At 45.4% G+C, this 18,264-nt stretch overlaps 1 protein-coding gene across 1 annotated transcript in view; it reads left to right on the top strand.

The window, feature by feature from the left end:
* LOC145346654 (cytochrome P450 7A1-like) overlaps nt 1–18,264 on the top strand; it is a 43,128-nt gene that overhangs the window by 13,980 nt on the left and 10,884 nt on the right. The window contains exons 2-4 of the mRNA XM_080194195.1: nt 567–807; nt 8,422–9,032; nt 10,822–10,952. Coding sequence (XP_080050321.1) covers nt 567–807; nt 8,422–9,032; nt 10,822–10,952 — 983 coding nt within the window. The remainder of the gene's footprint in view (nt 1–566; nt 808–8,421; nt 9,033–10,821; nt 10,953–18,264) is intronic.

The raw sequence follows: 18,264 nt of genomic DNA, 5'->3' as shown, positions 1-18,264 counted from the left end.
TCAGGAACCGAATGCACAGTCTTGTCTCATTGCCTTCCCCAGTAGATTGCATTCAACAAGTCTTACCAATTTCAAAAAAAGCATGAGATCTTCAAAAGATAGCCCTCAGCAGCACACTGACACTGTTCTGTTCATTCACTTGTTCATTTCTTTTTCATACACAAAATGGACTGTGGGAAGAAACCGGAGCACCTGGAGGAGAACATGCAAACTCCACACAGACAGTGACCCAAACTAGGAATCAAACCCGGGTCCCTGGAGCTGAAAGGCAGTTTTGCTAACCACTGTGCCACCGTGCTGCCCTGATGTGGCAGCTTTCAGCCAGTGGCTCAAACTTATGAATGCCTTGTGCAATAGTTTGTTTGAACAAATTTCTGTTGGCACACTTAGCAACCTAAAGCTGGTTGGATTGCACATTTTTTAACATTAAAAAATTAGCAGCAGCCTTCCTAAATACTCCAATTGAGGTGAATTTTCTTGTGTGTTTACCTACCTGTCTCCTAAGTTGAAAGATGTGCAGTGAGTATGCATTTCTCTTGTTTTATTTCAATGTTTCCTTTTCACAGACGAGAGGGAGAGCCTCCAGTTGAAAATGGCTGGATTCCATACTTCGGTTGCGCTTTAGAGTTTGGTACAAATCCTCTGAAATTTCTGCAAATTCGCCAGAAGAAATACGGTGATGCTTTTACATGTAAAATAGCTGGAAATTTCATCACTTTCATCACTGACCCCTTCTCATACAGCTCTGTAACTCGACACGGAAAAGATCTTGATTTCCAGACCATTGCAATAAAGATTTCAAGAAGGGTAAGGGATCCTGCTTGTTTTCTGAAGCATTGCCTAAGTATGTTAGGGAGAAAAAGAAACTGTGCAAAAAGCAAACTCTGCTCTTTGCTCCCCTTGAGAGATGTGGGTTTCAGTGTTTTAAATCAGCCTTTATTACGAGCTGTAGCAAGCAATCTCGTGACTCCAACACTGGCCTCCGCAGTGGGAAACACTCCACGTTCACACCCCTACCACAGGTTTAAGTCCCTAGATGGGAGAATTCCGCTCTCTCTCTCATGGCAAACATCAACCTTGTGACAATTATATTAGCCACTAACTAAACCTGATACTAGTTCTTACAGCAACTCTTCAAACTGACAATTAACTGACAATAACCTATGTAATCACTAACTTCCGAGCAATTACCTACTCCTAGCTCACTCTCCTAACAGCTGCCTCCCCTGCCCCAACACCCCTCACTCACTGAAGTAAGTGTCCTGTGCGAGTCCTCACTGTGCACACCAACAGTATATCCCTTTAGCAAGTAGCATTTGCAACATTTAACTCCAGTAGATACACCTAGAATCAACACAACTAAAATACTTCCTACCTAATATTTGCAACTCTTGACCAATGGTAAGAGTTCCTCCGATTTCTCCTCAAGAACCTAAGCAGAAGCCCTGGCATCCATCCATTGTTTGCTGGAGCAGACGAGTGAAGGAGCAGAGAGAGACCTAAGATTTTACCTGTTAAAAACCTGTTTAAAATAAGTTTAAAGCACTTTGTTCTTTGTAGAACTGTTTAAAGCATTTATTTATTGTATTTACTGCTTTAAGAATTCTGAGGGAGTGGTTAACAGGCAGTTGTGGGCCATCAGCTTTAAATCAGCACCAGGTTTAAAAGGAGGCCTGGTGTAGACAGCGGGCAGCGTCTGAGCGGGCAGCGGAATGAGTGGGAAGCAGAGTGAGCTACTAGGGCTTAATATCAAAAAGGGCTGGAAGGAAAAAAGGCCAGGTGAGTTCGTTTGAAAAACAAAAAAAACAAAAAAAAAATTTTTTCAAAACTACTACAGTGAATAATGGAGGGGCATGTGATGTGTGGTTTCTGTATGATGTGGGAACTGGTGGACCCCAGGGTCCATCCCAGTGACCGTGTCTGCAGTAAGTGCAGGTTGCTGGAGGAGCTCCAGCTCAAGGTGGATGAGCTGGCCTCTGAGCTACAGACACTGAGGCTCATCAAGGGGAGAGAGGGTGCCATTGTCAATGGGGTGCAAGTGACATCCACCCCCCCTAGACTGGCTAACTCTAAGGGTCAGGGACAAGAGGGGGCTGCTGGGAGGAGGAAGGGGGGTGAGGAGCGGAGGCCTCAGCCTCTTAATCTGCATAACAGGTTTGAGGTTCTTGCTTCCAGGCTGGACAAGAACGAGGCAGGTGAGGTTGGTGAGCAAACTGCACACGGTACAGTGCTGCAGCAGGACATAGGCAAAGAGAGGGGGAAGAGGAACGTAGTAGTGATTGGGGATAGTGGGGTGAAGGGTATTGACACTGTCCTTTGTCACAATGACAAAGTGCACAGAAGGGTGTGTTGTCTGCCTGGTGCTCGGGTCCAGGATGTCGCAGCTGGGCTGCAGAGGAACATGGAGTGGGAGGGTGAGAATCCGGTCGTTGTGGTACATGTGGGTGCCGGCGATGTAAGCAAAATGCAGACTGAGGATCTGGGGAGGGAGTATGAAAAGCTGGGAATGGAATTAAAAAGTAGAACCGACAAGGTGGTTATCTCTGGGCTACTGCCTGAACCGAGTGCAGACGGGCGTAGGGTTGACAGGATTAAGGAAGTGAATGGGTGGCTCAGGGATTGGTGTGGGAGGAATGGGTTTGAATTTATGGGGCATTGGCACCAGTATTGGGGTAGGTGGGACCTGTTCGGGCGGGATGGGGTTGGTCTGAACCGTGCTGGGACCAGAGTGCTGGCGAATCGAGTAAAGAGGACTGTAGACAGGGCTTTAAACTAATTGGGGGGGGGAGGGTGCGAGGGTAGGTGATGTTACGAGGTCTAAAGTTAAGGAGAGGGTACAGGTAAGGGAAGAGGCCGAGGATGTCCCAATAATAGAGGGAGTAGGGGGCGTGAGTATAGTTGGTGGCGTTGCGGCAAATAGGGTCCAGGTGAAGGCTGGGATGAAAGCACTTTATCTGAATGCACGAAGCATTCGGAATAAAGTGGATGAGCTGGTGGCGCAGATCGACACAAATGGATACGATCTGGTGGCCATTACAGAGACGTGGCTGCAGGGTGACAGGGACTGGGAGCTGAATGTACAGGGCTATCAAGTGTTTAGGAAGGATAGGCAGGAGGGAAAAGCGGGGGGCGTAGCTCTGCTGATTAAGGATAGCATCACGGTGGTAGCAAGGGATGATATTGGAGCCAAGGAGCAGAGGGTGGAATCGTTGTGGGTGGAGATTAGGAACAGCAAAGGGAGGAAGACGCTGGTGGGTGTCGTCTATAGGCCCCCGAATAATGATCTGGAGGTGGGGCGAGCTGTTAACGCGCAAATAAGTGCGGCGTGCAGGAATGGGACGGCCGTAGTTATGGGGGATTTCAATCTGCATATTGATTGGTCGACCCATGTTGGACGCGGGGGGCTCGAGGAAGAGTTCTTGGAATGCTGCCGGGATAGTTTCCTCGAACAGTGTGTGTTGGAGCCGACGAGGGAGCGAGCTATCTTGGATCTGGTGCTATGTAATGAGGCGGGTAGAATTAGGGACCTTGTGGTGAAGGATCCTCTTGGGGAGAGTGATCATTGTATGGTGGAGTTTCTGGTGTAGATGGAGGAGGAGAAAGTGGGTTCCCGGACACGCGTCCTTTGTTTGTATAGAGGGGAGTACGGTAGGATGAGAGAAGAATTGGCAAATGTGGACTGGGGGAGCGTGTTGGAGGGAGGGTCTGTTGAGGAGCAGTGGAGGATCTTTAAGGAGATCTTTCTTGGTGCTCAGCGGAAATTTATTCCGATGGTCAAAAAGGATAGTAGGAGGAGAGGTAATAAGCCGTGGATAACGAAGGAGGTGAAGGAAAGTGTTAAACTAAAAGCGGAGGAATTTAGAGTAGCTAAGAGTAGTGGGCGAGAAGAGGATTGGGAGAGGTTTAAATGTCAACAAAGATTGACAAAGAAGTTGATAAAGAAGGGTAGGAGAAACTATGAAGCTGGGCTAGCGCTTAATATAAAAAAGGATAGCAAGAGTTTTTATAAATATATAAAAAGGAAGAGGCTGGCTAGGGTGAATGTTGGTCCTTTAGAGGATGAGAAAGGGGAGCTAGTGGTAGGGGATGGGGATATGGCTAAGGTATTGAATAACTTTTTTGTTTCTGTCTTCACGGAGGAGGACGTGAATAATTTGCCGGGTGTTAGCGATGGAAAGGTGGTAGGACTGGAGGGTCTTAATGACATTACTGTTACTAGAGAGGCGGTGCTCGACAGACTGGAGGGGCTGATTGTGGACAAGTCCCCAGGACCGGATGGAATGCATCCGAGGGTTCTGAAAGAAATGTCGGAGGTGATAGTGGATGCCTTGGTGGTTATTTTCCAGACGTCGCTGGATTCTGGGGAAGTGCTGGATGATTGGAAAACGGCTAATGTTACGCCGTTGTTTAAGAAGGGTGCCAGGCAAAAGGCGGGGAATTATAGGCCGGTTAGTTTAACGTCTGTGGTAGGTAAAATGTTAGAATCTGTCATTAAGGAGGAAATTGCGAGGCATCTTGAAGGGAATTGCTTGATAGAGCAGACGCAGCACGGTTTCATTAAAGGGAAGTCGTGTCTGACAAATTTACTGGAGTTCTATGAGGATGTGTCTAGGGCGGTGGATAGAGGAGAGCCGGTGGATGTGGTCTTTCTAGATTTTCAGAAGGCGTTTGACAAAGTACCTCACAAGAGGTTATTGCAGAAGGTCGAGGGACATGGAGTTGGGGGTAGGGTGTTAGAGTGGATAGAGGATTGGTTGTCAAATAGGAGGCAGAGAGTGGGGGTCAACGGGTGCTATTCGGATTGGCGGATGGTGACTAGTGGAGTGCCCCAGGGGTCGGTGCTGGGGCCTCAGCTTTTTACCATTTATATAGATGATCTGGAGGAGGGAACCGAGTGTAGGGTGTAGAAATTTGCTGATGACACCAAGATTGGTGGAACGGCAAATTGTGCGGAGGGTGTGGAGAGTCTGCAGAAGGATCTAGATAGGCTGGGCGAATGGGCCAGGAAATGGCAAATGGAATTTAATGTTGGCAAGTGTGAGGTGGTCCACTTTGGTAGGAAGAATGGTAGGAAGGACTATTACTTACGGGGCGAAAAACTGCAGCAGGCGACAGTGCAGAGGGACCTCGGGGTCCTTGTGCATGAGTCGCAAAAAGCCATCTTGCAGGTGGTCAGGAAGGCGAATGGGATGCTGGCCTTCATAGCGAAGGGGATTGAATATAAAAGTCTTGCTGCAGCAGTATAGGGCATTGGTGAGGCCGCAGCTGGAGTACTGTGTGCAGTTTTGGGCGCCGCACCTGCGCAAAGATATTTTGGCCTTGGAGGGAGTGCAGAGGAGGTTTACTAGGCTGATACCGGAGTTGAGGGGGTTGAGCTATGAGGAGAGACTGAATAAACTGGGCTTGTACTCGTTAGAGTTTAGAAGAATGAGGGGAGATCTCATTGAGACGTATAAGATGATGAATGGGATGGATAGGATAGAGGTGGAAAGACTCTTCCCGCTCAAAAAAGACAGTAGGACTTGGGGGCACAGCCTCAAGATAAAAGGGGGGCGGTTTAGAACGGAGTTGAGGAGGAACTTCTTCACTCAAAGGGTGGTGAATCTCTGGAATTCTCTGCCCGTTGAAGTGGTGGAGGCTGCCTCGCTAAATATTTTTAAGACGCGGGTTGATGGGTTTTTGATAGGAGAGGGGATTAAGGGTTATGGGGAGAGGGCGGGAATGTGGAACTGAGCAGCGACAGATCAGCCATGATCTTATTGAATGGCGGGACAGGCTCGAAGGGCTGGATGGCCTACTCCTGCTCCTATTTCTTATGTTCTTATGTTCTTATGTAGCCCTGGGGCAATTCAGCCTTCGTTTCTATTTACATCTAATGGTAGGCTCACTGAGCCCAAATGTGCAAATTGTCCTAACTACAACCTCAGTTCACTCCTGTTTTTTTTCGCCCCCCCTCCCCCCTAAAGTTACATGGCATCTGGCACTTAAAAGTTTACTCTAACATAAAAATGATATATACTAAATAAATTTTCATCACCAAAACTTAAGCATGGTTTGATAGTTTAAGATTAATTAATTATACCAATGAGATGAAATTTAACAGATGAGTAGCTGAAACTTAGTTTAAGAGAAAAGTACCTGTATTTTAGGAACAAAAGAAAAGGGGAGGTGTGACGATGTTCACAAGACAGAGATTGGTACATGTGCAATTGTGCCCTCTGTTGCAAGCTGCCAAATTTTGGTGAGCCTAGGCTCCTCTCCCTGCTGGTGGGAAACAGACCTGCCATTATTTTTTCACAGAATGAGGTAAGATTCAATTTTTAACTTGTCTAAAAAAACAGTGTGATTCTCTCCCATTAACATGCTCATTCGATACTTAGAATTGTTTTGGCAAGATCGTCCCCTATGTTTCATCTTAAACAATATTCAATCCATCCAAAATTACAACTCATAAAACTTGTGAATATTAATTATCAAATATTTTAAAAGTGAGGTTATCAGTCTTTCGATTTCAAAATGTGAACATTCTAAACGCAGGTGGCCAAAGGGTGAAATTGAGGTGATGTGATAGTTTTTACTGGCCACCATAGAAACCAAGCAATGGCATTTGCATGCCTTTTTCATAAAACAAAACAAGTTAGCGGATGCAGCAAAATTGACTAACTGCATTTCTTTGCTATATCTACTTTATGTCCCCTAATCTAAGAAGAAATGAATACGTTTGATTCTCTTGCTTATTCAGTCATTGTTTAAACATCTGAACCCCAAAATAAAAAGGAAAAAATGTCAAGAGACAGTATAATGAGAGCTACCTGGCCTTTGGATTTTCATGGATGGGAGACGCCGCTTGCCCCTTACCTGAATGTCTCACCTGCAGAGGGAAGTTGGCAAACACTGTGGCGGTAACAAGCAAGTTAAAATGCCATTTGCAGACAAAACATCTATCTTGCAAACAAAGATATTCAGTACTTCAAGTGCTTTAAAGAACAAAACATGAAACAGACCCAACGTCTGATGGAGTGTACGAGTGTGAGCTCAAGAGGTTATTTACCTGGCGGCTAAGCTTGTAGCAGAATTGCAAACATTTCTAGTAAGACCGTAACCTTAGTAAATGTGACATTCATGAGTAATCAGTTCAGCTGAAAATAAAGGGTGTGGGTTGGAATTGTTTGGCTCATTGAAGTGTGCCATGTTACTGAAAAGGTTGGGAACCACCCTCAGTTTCACTGAGTGTGGATTACTGCTTGTTCTCATTCCTTCCACTCCACCATCAGAGGACAACCTTACTGTTGTAGTAAAATTCTTTCTGAAATTCTCTTTGGGAAAGGATCTGTTCGTTAGGGGGTTTAGCAGGGGGGTTACAGGGATAGAGCGGGGTGGGCCTGGGTAAAGTGCTCTGTTGGAGAGTCAGTGCAGACTTGATGGGCCGAATACCCTCCTTCTGCACTGTAGGGGTTTTACAAAAACACTTTCACCAGTTAACCTCTTCCTAGTTTCAGAAACCTCCTACAAAGTCATTTTTTCAAATGTGCTGTTTGTCTCGCACAGCCTATAAATGCCTCCATTTTCATGCCTTCCCCTTTTTGCCTTGTAATCTGCTTTCAGCTGTTCTTTTTAAATAAATTTGTTGTTTCTTAGTATAGAATTAGTTTATTCAACTCACAGGAAACTCCTGTGATTTCCAACCTCGCAGCGATTAGTGTTTTAAATCAGTGAACCAAACACTGTTAGTTCAAAAGAAATCTTTTGACTTCTTCATTGTAAATTAACATTTGGTAAATTTTTAATTGGAAACAGAAGAAAAGCAGTTTAGCATGTGTGACATGAGGTAACATTGTGAGCTAAGCATTGAGAGGCTCAGAATAGTTGATTTTAGCTATTCTTCCCTGATTTTGTTTTGATTTTATTATTGTCACATGTAAAGTATTATTGCTTGCGTGCTATACAAACAAAACATACCGTACATTGGGAAGGAACGGAGGGAGTATAGAATGTAGTGTTACAGTCATAGCTGGGGTATAGAGAAAAACCAACTTAATGCAAGGTAAATCCATTCAAAAGTCTGACGGCAGCAGAGAAGAAGGCATTCTCGAGTCAGTTGGTACATGACCTCAGGCTTTTGTATCCTTTTCTTGATGGAAGAAGCAGAAAAGAGTATGTCCAGTGTGTGTGGGGTCCTTGATTATGCTGGCTGTTTTTCTGAGGTAGCAGGAAGTGTAGACTGCATGCAGCACAAAACAGTAATGTGTTAAAGACAGCTCCCATTCTGTATGCATTGCTCGCAAAAGTGGTATTTTTGCTTATACTGAGATAAATGCAGTTCTTTCTGAGCTACGATAAGCAAGAATGCTAATGGTAAATATTGATTTCACTGAAATTCCCTGTATAATACAAAACAATATTCCATTTTGTCTTCCACAGGTATTTGGTCATGTAGATTTTACTGATGCTAAATATGGGGTCAACTATGAAGAGATACATCAAATTTTCAACAGGACCCTACAGGGATTCTCCTTGGGCCCTCTGACTTCCAGTATGATGGAAAATCTTCAGTTTGTAATGTTACAAAACACGAAATCATTAGATGCCAGCAAATGGACCACCGAAAGCCTTTACGCATTTTCATACAGGTTAATGTTTGAAGCTGGGTATTTAACACTCTTTGGAAAAAATGAAAAAGCAATGAAAGAAAACAATACTGAAAAGGTAAAGGCACAGCATGCTGCCATTCAGTCTATCATGAAGAATTTTACAGTGTTTGACAACTTATTTCCTGTTTTAGCTAGTGGCATTCCATTACTGTTTGTCAAAGCTGCCAGGCAATCAAGAATGGCCCTAGCACAAGCATTATTGCACAATAACCTACGGCAAAATGACAATAAATCTGACCTCATAGAGGAAAGAATGAACGTTCTTGATCGTTCACCTGCACTTGATGAACTTAGCAAGGGGAAGACTCATGTCGTAATGCTGTGGGCTTCACAGGCTAATACGCTTCCAGCTACCTTTTGGAGTGTTTATTATTTAATAAGGTACTGTTACTCTCAACTTTCATAATAGAAGTTTGATCCACTTGTAGCAATTTTAAACCTGAACATAGAACATAATCTGTCTGTTTTACTGCCATAATCATTTATGCCTCTTTGCTTCAACCAGCTTTCTAATGAATTCATGCTGACTTAGGAATGTTTTGTTTTAACCTTCACCGCTTGTCAGTCACCTGCTGCAATGGATAGCCTGTCCATTGTAAAGAGGGTGAAATCAGGCAGGTACTATAATGATGGGCAATCTGCTCTGCCAGAATACTGTGTGAGTGGTGAAGACAAGGATTTTTTTCATGTTTTCTGCTGCAATCACAAACTCTAAGGTATTCCACAAGTTCACAACCATTTTCCCAGTCTTCTAAAGGTAGATTCCAGTGTGTGTGTGTGTGTGTGTGTGTGTGTGGAGCAGTAAAGTCCCAAAAAATGACATTGGATCAAGATCCTGACATCATTCTACCTAATTCTGGCTCTCCCCAGGGAGATTTGAAGGTGAGTGGGAATCCTGCCTTGGATCTGTTGGGTAGGAAATATGGAAATGTTTCAACTAGTTAAAAGGGCAATTAAGAAATGTTTCAAGCCTGAATCCTAGCCTTTCCAGCTTTATCAGCAACATCCCAGAGTTTCCAAGGTGAATGTACAATGGAAGGGGCTTTTTCAGTGACAAGCTGAAAGCCTTTGATCAGTTATACTGAAGAGCTGGAACTATGGCTTTTGAGAGCCAGTTATTCAAAGCATTTCTCTGAGTGAATCTCCCTAACCAATGGAATTAAGAATTCAGAACTAGACAGAGGATGGTCTGAAAAGGATGGCAAGTTAAGAGAGGATGAATTTGGGGACAAATCAGATATTTAAAGAAAATAAATAAAGGGAGTGAATGATTGGATTAAGTGAGATAAAAAGTGATGGACAGGAAAAGTAAGAAAAATAATTTTATTAAAATATCCTAAAACAACTCACTACGGAAGAATGAAACTCTGTACTTATTTGTTCAATGGTGCTGGCTGGGCCAGTATTTTCTTGCCCATCCGTGGGGGCATTTAAGAGTCAACCACATTGCTGTGGATTTGGAGTCATGTGTAGGTCAATCCAGGTAAAGATAGCAGATTTCCTTCCCTAAAGGACATTAGTTAATCCCAGATGGCTTTTACAACAATCAACAATGGTTTCATAGTCATCAGTAGATTCTGAATTCCAGATTTTTATTGAATTCTAATTTCATCATCTGCTGTGGTGGGATTCGAACTGGGCTTCCCAGAGCATTTACCCTGGGTCTCTGAATTACCAGTCCAGAGAGAATACCACTACACCACCGCCTCCCAATTGTTTATTAATTGTTCAGTTTCTGGGCCAGAGAGATAGATTGCAGACATTACCAGTCATCATGATGTTAAACAAGGGACTGCTGGTGATGATGCTTAAGGTTTTAATTTCTGAACCTTTTGAACTGGATTTTCAATTGATCTGAAAATGTAGCAACTTCATGAAAGTGACAGGGAGATTAGGGGGAGATTCCATTTCTGTAAAGCTGGTGATGGAGCAGTGCAACTTGTGCAACAAATTGTGGCGATTTGCAATTCTTTCTCGCCACAAGATGCTGGTTAATTTGCACTAATAATGAGATGTGTCATTAGCATGTCTTTTTTTTGTAGCAAATTCTGGGACCGCTAAGGTTTGGTGACAGGGAATGCATCAGATTTTTAATAACTGGATAGAAAATTATCATACTTGCTGACGCATTATTCACACCATCATTTATCTGGTTCTACATAATCTGCAGGTCTCCTGAAGCAATGAAAGCAGTGAAAAAGGAAATTGAAGATTTGCTTTGTATGACAAATCAGAAGCCTGGGGACATTAATAATCCGATTATCTTCACCAGAGAGCAATTAGATAGCATGGCAGTGATGGGTAAGAACATGATCACATCTGTTATTCTAATATATATCTTTGCAATAGTAATGCACATAATGTGAAATAATATTGACAACTAGGTACTAGAGCGAACAGAACCTTGTATAAGCAGACAAGTGGCCTGGGATTTGACAACTGATTTTACTTATTTCCTTTTTATTAACATAACAAGCACTCTATTATAGCTAAGATGGTAAAAAAATTAGCTTAAACCTTTTCACTACATAGGAAAGTCATTCAACCCCTTTAGCCTATTCCATCATTCAATGAGATTATAGTTAATGGGTACATTATCTGTGTCATGGTTCATAGGAACATAGGGATTAGGAGTGGGAGTAGGCAATTTAGCCCTTTGAACTGTGTTGTCGTTTAACATGATCATAGCTGATCTTATCTGGCTTCAACTCCACTTTCCTGCCTGCTCCCCATTGCCCTTTATTCCACATTTCATCAGAGGTATGGGAGCAATTCTCCCAGCCAGCTGCGCTGCTTTTGTAGCACACGGGCTGGGAGACTCAAGTGGAGGCTGTTTCGCAGGCTCCCCATTGGACGCCAAGGTCTCTGCGAGTCTCTGGCAGCCAGATTTCCGGTGCCATCAGCTTTGCACCAATTTCTGGCAAGGGGTTGCATAATTTATTTAAATTTTAATTTTAACATTTAAAATAGTCGTTAGTGGGCCCACAAGCACCTCCTCACCTGCCAGAACTGGCTCAATCCATCTGGGTTAAGTATAGCTCCCCACTTGCAGGGAGCTAGTGGCCCGAACCCGCTGAAGTGAAGGGAGGCCATTGAGGCTTCACCGAGATTAAGGAATAAGGATTAAGGAAGTGAATGGGTGGCTCAGGGATTGGTGTGGGAGGAATGGGTTTGAATTTATGGGGCATTGGCATCAGTATTGGGGTAGGTGGGACCTGTTTGGGCGGGATGGGGTTGGTCTGAACCGTGCTGGGACCAGAGTGCTGGCGAATAGAGTAAAGAGGACTGTAGACAGGGCTTTAAACTAATTGGGGGGGGGGAGGGTGCGAGGGTAGGTGACATTACGGGGTCTAAAGTGAAGGAGAGGATACAGGTAAGGGAAGAGGCTGAGGATGTCCCAATAAGGGAAGGGGTATAGAATATAAGAGTAGGAGTCTGATGTTGCAGTTGTATAGAACGTTGGTTAGGCCTCACTTGGAGTACTGCGTCCAGTTCTGGTCGCTGTACTACCGGAAGGATGTAGAGATCCTGGAGAGAGTGCAGAGGAGATTTACCAGGATGCTGCCTGGTATGGAAGGGCTGTCTTACGAGGAAAGATTGAACGAACTTGGGCTGTTTTCCCTTGAGAGACGTCGGCTGAGGGGGGATCTAATAGAGGTTTATAAGATTATGAAGGGGATAGATAGAGTAAATGGTGGTAAGCTTTTTCCGCTATTAGAAATGGATAGAACGAGGGGTCACGGGCTTAGGGTGAGGGGGGCTAGGTATAAGACAAATATTAGAGGGCAGTTTTTCACGCAAAGGGTAGTGGGGGTGTGGAATGCACTGCCGAGTAAGGTGGTGGAAGCAGGCACGCTAGGGTTGTTTAAGAGACACTTAGACAGCCACATGAGCGGTCTACATATAGGGGGATATAGCAGGCCTTACTAAACATTGTAGGCTTGGGATTACGTTTTTTGCCTCAGGGATGTTACAGTCTTTGCCTGTTTAATAATGAATTTTTTGTCTCCACAGGCATTTAAGTCCACCTTGTTGACCAGCAAGGGGCATGCATGCGGCAGGTTGTAGTGGGCTGCTCTTGGACGTTGCTTCGGGAGTTGCCTATTGCTTCATGTCGTTAGTGTGCTTAAACTGGACCATCTTGAGGGCAACATGACAGCTCAGAGACTATCTCTGTTGCTGTGCGGACACATGGATTTGGGCCTGTGTCTGTGGGAGTTTGCACGTTCTCCCCGTGGTTGCGTGGGTTTCCTCCGGGTGCTCCGGTTTCCTCCCACATCCCAAAGATGTGCTTTTAGGCTGATTGATTGGGTAACAAATTGTCCCTATATTGGATAATCCTCGCACATTAGGTGTAGACTAAAATCATGAATAGGTCACTGAGACAATGGGACGGCGGCGCGGGCTCGTTGGGCCGAAGGGCCTGTTTCCCGTGCTGTGTTGTTCTTTGTTCTTTGTAATAGAGGGAGTAGGGGGCGTGAGTAAGGTTGGTGGCGTTACGGCAAATAGGGTCCAGGTGAAGGCTGGGATGAAGGCACTTTATCTGAATGCACGAAGCATTCGGAATAAAGTGGATGAGTTGGTGGCGCAGATCAGCACAAATGGATATGATCTGGTGGCCATTACAGAGACGTGGCTGCAAGGTGACAGGGACTGGGAGCTGAATGTCCAGGAGTATCAAGTGTTTAGGAAGGATAGGCGGGAGGGAAAAGCGGGGGGCGTAGCTCTGCTGATTAAGGATAGCATCAGGGTGGGAGCAAGGGATGATATTGGAGCCAAGGAGCAGAAAGTGGAATCGTTGTGGGTGGAGATTAGGAACAGCAAAGGGAGGAAGACGCTGGTGGGTGTCGTCTATAGGCCCCCGAATAATGATCTGGAGGTGGGGCGGGCTGTTAACGCGCAAATAAGTGCGGCGTGCAGGAATGGGACGGCCATAGTTATGGGGGATTTCAATCTACATATAGATTGGTCGACCCATGTGGGACGCGGTGGGCTCGAGGAGGAGTTCTTGGAATGCTGCTGGGATAGTTTCCTGGAACAGTGTGTGTTGGAGCCGACGAGGGAGCGAGCTATCTTGGATCTGGTGCTATGTAATGAGGCGGGTAGAATTAGGGACCTTGCGGTGAAGGATCCTCTTGGGGAGAGTGATCATTGTATGGTGGAGTTTCTGGTGCAGATGGAGGAGGAGAAAGAAGGGTAGGAGAAACTATGAAGCTGGGCTAGCGCTTAATATAAAAAAGGATAGCAAGAGTTTTTATAAATATATGAAAAGGAAGAGGCTGGCTAGGGTGAACGTTGGTCCCTTAGAGGATGAGAAGGGGGAGTTAGTGGTAGGGGATGGGGAAATGGCTGAGGTCCTGAATAACTTTTTTTTTTCTGTCTTCACGGAGGAGGACGTGAATAATTTGCCAGGTGTTAGAGATGGAAAGGTGGTAGGACTGGAGGGTCTTAATGACATTACTGTTACGAGAGAGGTGGTGCTCGACAGACTGGAGGGGCTGATTGTGGACAAGTCCCCAGGACCGGATGGAATGCATCCAGGGGTTCTGAAAGACATGGCGGAGGTGATAGTGGATACCTTGGTGGTTATTTTCCAGACGTCACTGGATTCCGGGGAAGTGCCGGAAGATTGGAAAACGGCTAATGTTACGCCGTTGTTTAAGAAGGGTGCCAGGCAAAAGGCAGGGAATTATAGGCCGGTTAGTTTAACGTCTGTTGTAGGTAAAATGTTAGAATCCGTCATCAAGGAGGAAAGAGCGAGGCATCTTGAGAGGAATTGCTTGATAGAGCAGACGCAGCACGGTTTCGCTCAAAAAAGACAGTAGGACTAGGGGGCACAGCCTCAAGATAGAGGGGGGGCGGTTCAGAACGGAGTTGAGGAGGAACTTCTTCACTCAAAGGGTGGTGAATCTCTGGAATTCTCTGCCCGTTGAAGTGGTGGAGGCTGCCTCGCTAAATATTTTTAAGAAGCGGGTTGATGGGTTTTTGATAAGAGAGGGGATTAAGGGTTATGGGGAGAGGGCGGGAAAGTGGAACTGAGCCACGACAGATCAGCCATGATCTTATTGAATGGCGGGGCAGGCTCGAAGGGCCAGATGGCCTACTCCTGCTCCTATTTCTTATGTTCTTATGTTCTTAAGTCGTGTCTGACAAATTTAATGGAATTCTATGAGGATGTGTCTAGGGCGGTGGATAGAGGAGAGCCGGTGGATGTGGTCTTTCTTGATTTTCAGAAGGCGTTTGACAAGGTACCTCACAAGAGGTTATTGCAGAAGGTCAGGGGACATGGAGTTGGGGGTAGGGTGTTAGCGTGGATAGAGGATTGGTTGTCAAATAAGAGGCAGAGAGTGGGGGTCAACGGGTGCTATTCAGATTGGCGGTTGGTGACTAGTGGAGTGCCCCAGGGGCCGGTGCTGGGGCCTCAGCTATTTACCATTTATATAGATGATCTGGAGGAGGGAACCGAGTGTAGGGTGTTGAAATTTGCTGATGACACCAAGATTGGTGGAACGGCAAATTGTGCGGAGGGTGTGGAGAGTCTACAGAAGGATCTAGATAGGCTGGGCGAATGGGCCAGGAACTGGCAAATGGAATTTAATGTTGGCAAGTGTGAGGTGGTCCACTTTGGTAGGAATAATGGTAGGAAGGATTATTACTTACGTGGCGAAAAACTGCAGCAGGCGACGGTGCAGAGGGACCTCGGGGTCCTTGTGCATGAGTCGCAAAAACCCAGCTTGCAGGTGCAGCAGGTGGTCAGGAAGGCGAATGGGATGCTGGCCTTCATAGCGAGGGGGATTGAATATAAAAGTAGGGAGGTCTTGCTGCAGCTGTATAGGGCATTGGTGAGGCCGCAGCTGGAGTACTGTGTGCAGTTTTGGGCGCCGTACTTACACAAGGATATTTTGACCTTGGAGGGAGTGCAGAGGAGGTTTACTAGGCTGATGCCGGAGTTGAGGGGGTTGAGCTATGAGGAGAGGCTGAATAAACTAGGCTTGTACTTGTTAGAGTTTAGAAGAATGAGGGGAGATCTCATTGAGACGTATAAAATGATGAATGGGATGGATAGGATAGAGGTGGAGAGACTCTTCCCGCTCAGAAAGGACAGTAGGACTAGGGGGCACAGCCTCAAGATAAAGGGGGGCGCGGTTTAGAACGGAGTTGAGGAGGAAATTCTTCACTCAAAGGGTGGTGAATCTCTGGAATTCTCTGCCCGTTGAAGTGGTGGAGGCTACCTCGCTAAATATTTTTAAGACGCGGGTTGATGGGTTTTTGATAAGAGAGGGGATTAAGGGTTATGGGGAGAGGGCGGGAATGTGGAACTGAGCCACGACAGATCAGCCATGATCTTATTGAATGGCGGGGCAGGCTCGAAGGGCTAGATGGCCTACTCCTGCTCCTATTTCTTATGTTCTTATGTTCTTATGAGAGTCAGATGCCAGAGAGGTGTGCTCCCTGGTGGGGGGAGGTCAGCAGTGATTGGGTCGTGAGGGAATCGAAGGGCCGTCAATGAGGGATTGCAGGACTGGTTAGAGTTTGAGCTGGCCAGCCATCGGAAAACACAGTAAGAAGTCTCACCAACGCCAGGTTAAAGTCCAACAGGTTTATTTGTAGCAAACGCCATAAGCTTTTGGAACTGGCTGTTCATTCATCAGGTGGATGGGAGTTCTGATCACAAACAGGGCATACAAAGACACAAACTAAGCCAGCAGTGCGGGGCCACCGCGCATGCGCTGATCATGGCACTGACAGATCAGCGCATGTGTAGCTGCCGGCCTCTTCAGTGGGAATTTCAGCTTGATTCACGCTTAAGCACTTTGCAATGCACAGAGTGTGGGAGATTCATTTTGAAAATGCCGTTGAAAAAACAAGCAGGATTTATTCCAGTTTTTACCCAATTTCGACAGTTAAAACTTTTTTTGGTAGAATCGCACTCCCTCCCCGCACCCCCCCCCCCCCCCCCCCAACCACCTCTCCATATCTATCCCTTTCTTGAATCTGGGATAGTGAGTTGCATGGATTCACAACCTTCTGCGAAAAGTAGTTTATCATCTCCAGTTTTGAACTTCCTCCTCTCACTATATACGGGGGGAATTTTCCCGTCCAGCCTGCCAAGTGAATTATTAGTGGGTGGAGGGTGCACTCTGCAAAGCTCCATTGACCTCGGGCAGGGTTTTGTGACAAGTATAGCCAGAAAACCCAGCCCTATATCTATGACCTCCTGTTCTAGACTGTGACACAAGGGGGAGCATCTGTTCAACATCCATTTATCAATCCCCGTTAGCATTTCATATAGCTCAATCAGATCCCCCCTCATTAGCAATAGTTTCAGCATTAAAATTTTCAATTGACCACACCAAGCTTTTCCAGGAAGAGTTTCAGACTTCCATTTCCTTTGTGTGAAAAAATGCTTTCTGAATCACCACAGAAGTGCCTAGCTTTCCTTTAAGGTTATGCCCCTCTTGTTTTGAAATCTCCCATAGGGAAAATTACCTGTTGACCCTATAAACTCTCTCAATCACCTTAAAACCTCATTTAGATCACTCCTTAATCCTCTACATTCAAAGAAATACATGCCTAATCAATGCAACTAGTCTTCATAATTTAACCTTTGCATCATTCCAATCAATCTGCTCTTCTCCAACCACAAGATGTCATTCCCAGAACTGAGCACTATGCTCTAGTTGAGGTCCAACCAGAGGCCTATACAGCTGGAGCATAATGTCCAGCCATCTGTACTCCAACCCGTTTGAGGTAAAGGACAACTTTCCACGAGCCTTTTTTAATTATTTTTGTATTGTCAACTAGCTATTAGTAATTGCTGAATTTGGACACCAATATCTTTCTAGTTTTTCACCATTTTAAAAATACTCAAACCAACCTTTCTTGCGTCCAAGTGGATGATCTTACACTTTCCTCACGTTGAATTCCATTTGCTACAGTTTCATCCTTCTAATCTGTCAATGCCCCTTTGAAACTTTCTACACCTACACTATTTACTGTGTCATCCAGCTTAGTGTCAGCAGTGAAGAAGAAATTTAATACAGCAGATCAATCTTGTGAATGTCACTGGAAGCACAAGATGCCTTATTTAGTTAAAGTAACAATGTTATTAGAAACATTGGGCGGAACCTTGTTGCAGCAACGGGTGTTTCAGCAGCAGGATTAGAAGTGAGCGGGACGTCCACTCGGAGGTGGAATGGCTGGCCATCTGCAGTCATGTGGCAAACAGCCACAGTCGAAGGACCCAACCAATTGTTTAGCGCAGGTGGGCAGGACCCGCCACTACATAATGGAGTCAAAGGCCGGTGTGCCATTTTTAAATGGTACCCAGATGGGCATCCACTCTATGCAGACATTCTGCTGGTTTGTGGAGAGAATTTTGAACTAGAACTGCTGCCACAATTGGATCCCTAAAGCTCCTTCCATCTTCTCTCCCTCAAACAGTCACATCAGGACGTCCATAGATATTCTCAATGCAACAGGTCAGCCTCCTCTCCCCTGGTCCAGCAAAGATCGGAAGAAGTCTCTCAACACCAGGTTAAAGTCCAACAAGTTTATTTGGTAGCAAACGCCACTAGCTTTTGGGGCTCTGTCCACTCACCTGTTGAAGGGG

The sequence above is a fragment of the Carcharhinus amblyrhynchos genome, chromosome 8, assembly GCF_965287045.1.
Source record: "Carcharhinus amblyrhynchos chromosome 8, sCarAmb.v2.hapA, whole genome shotgun sequence".
NCBI classification, from domain to species: domain Eukaryota; kingdom Metazoa; phylum Chordata; class Chondrichthyes; order Carcharhiniformes; family Carcharhinidae; genus Carcharhinus; species Carcharhinus amblyrhynchos.
Note: the sequence above shows the minus strand (reverse complement) of the source record. Positions and strands in the feature narration are given on the sequence as shown.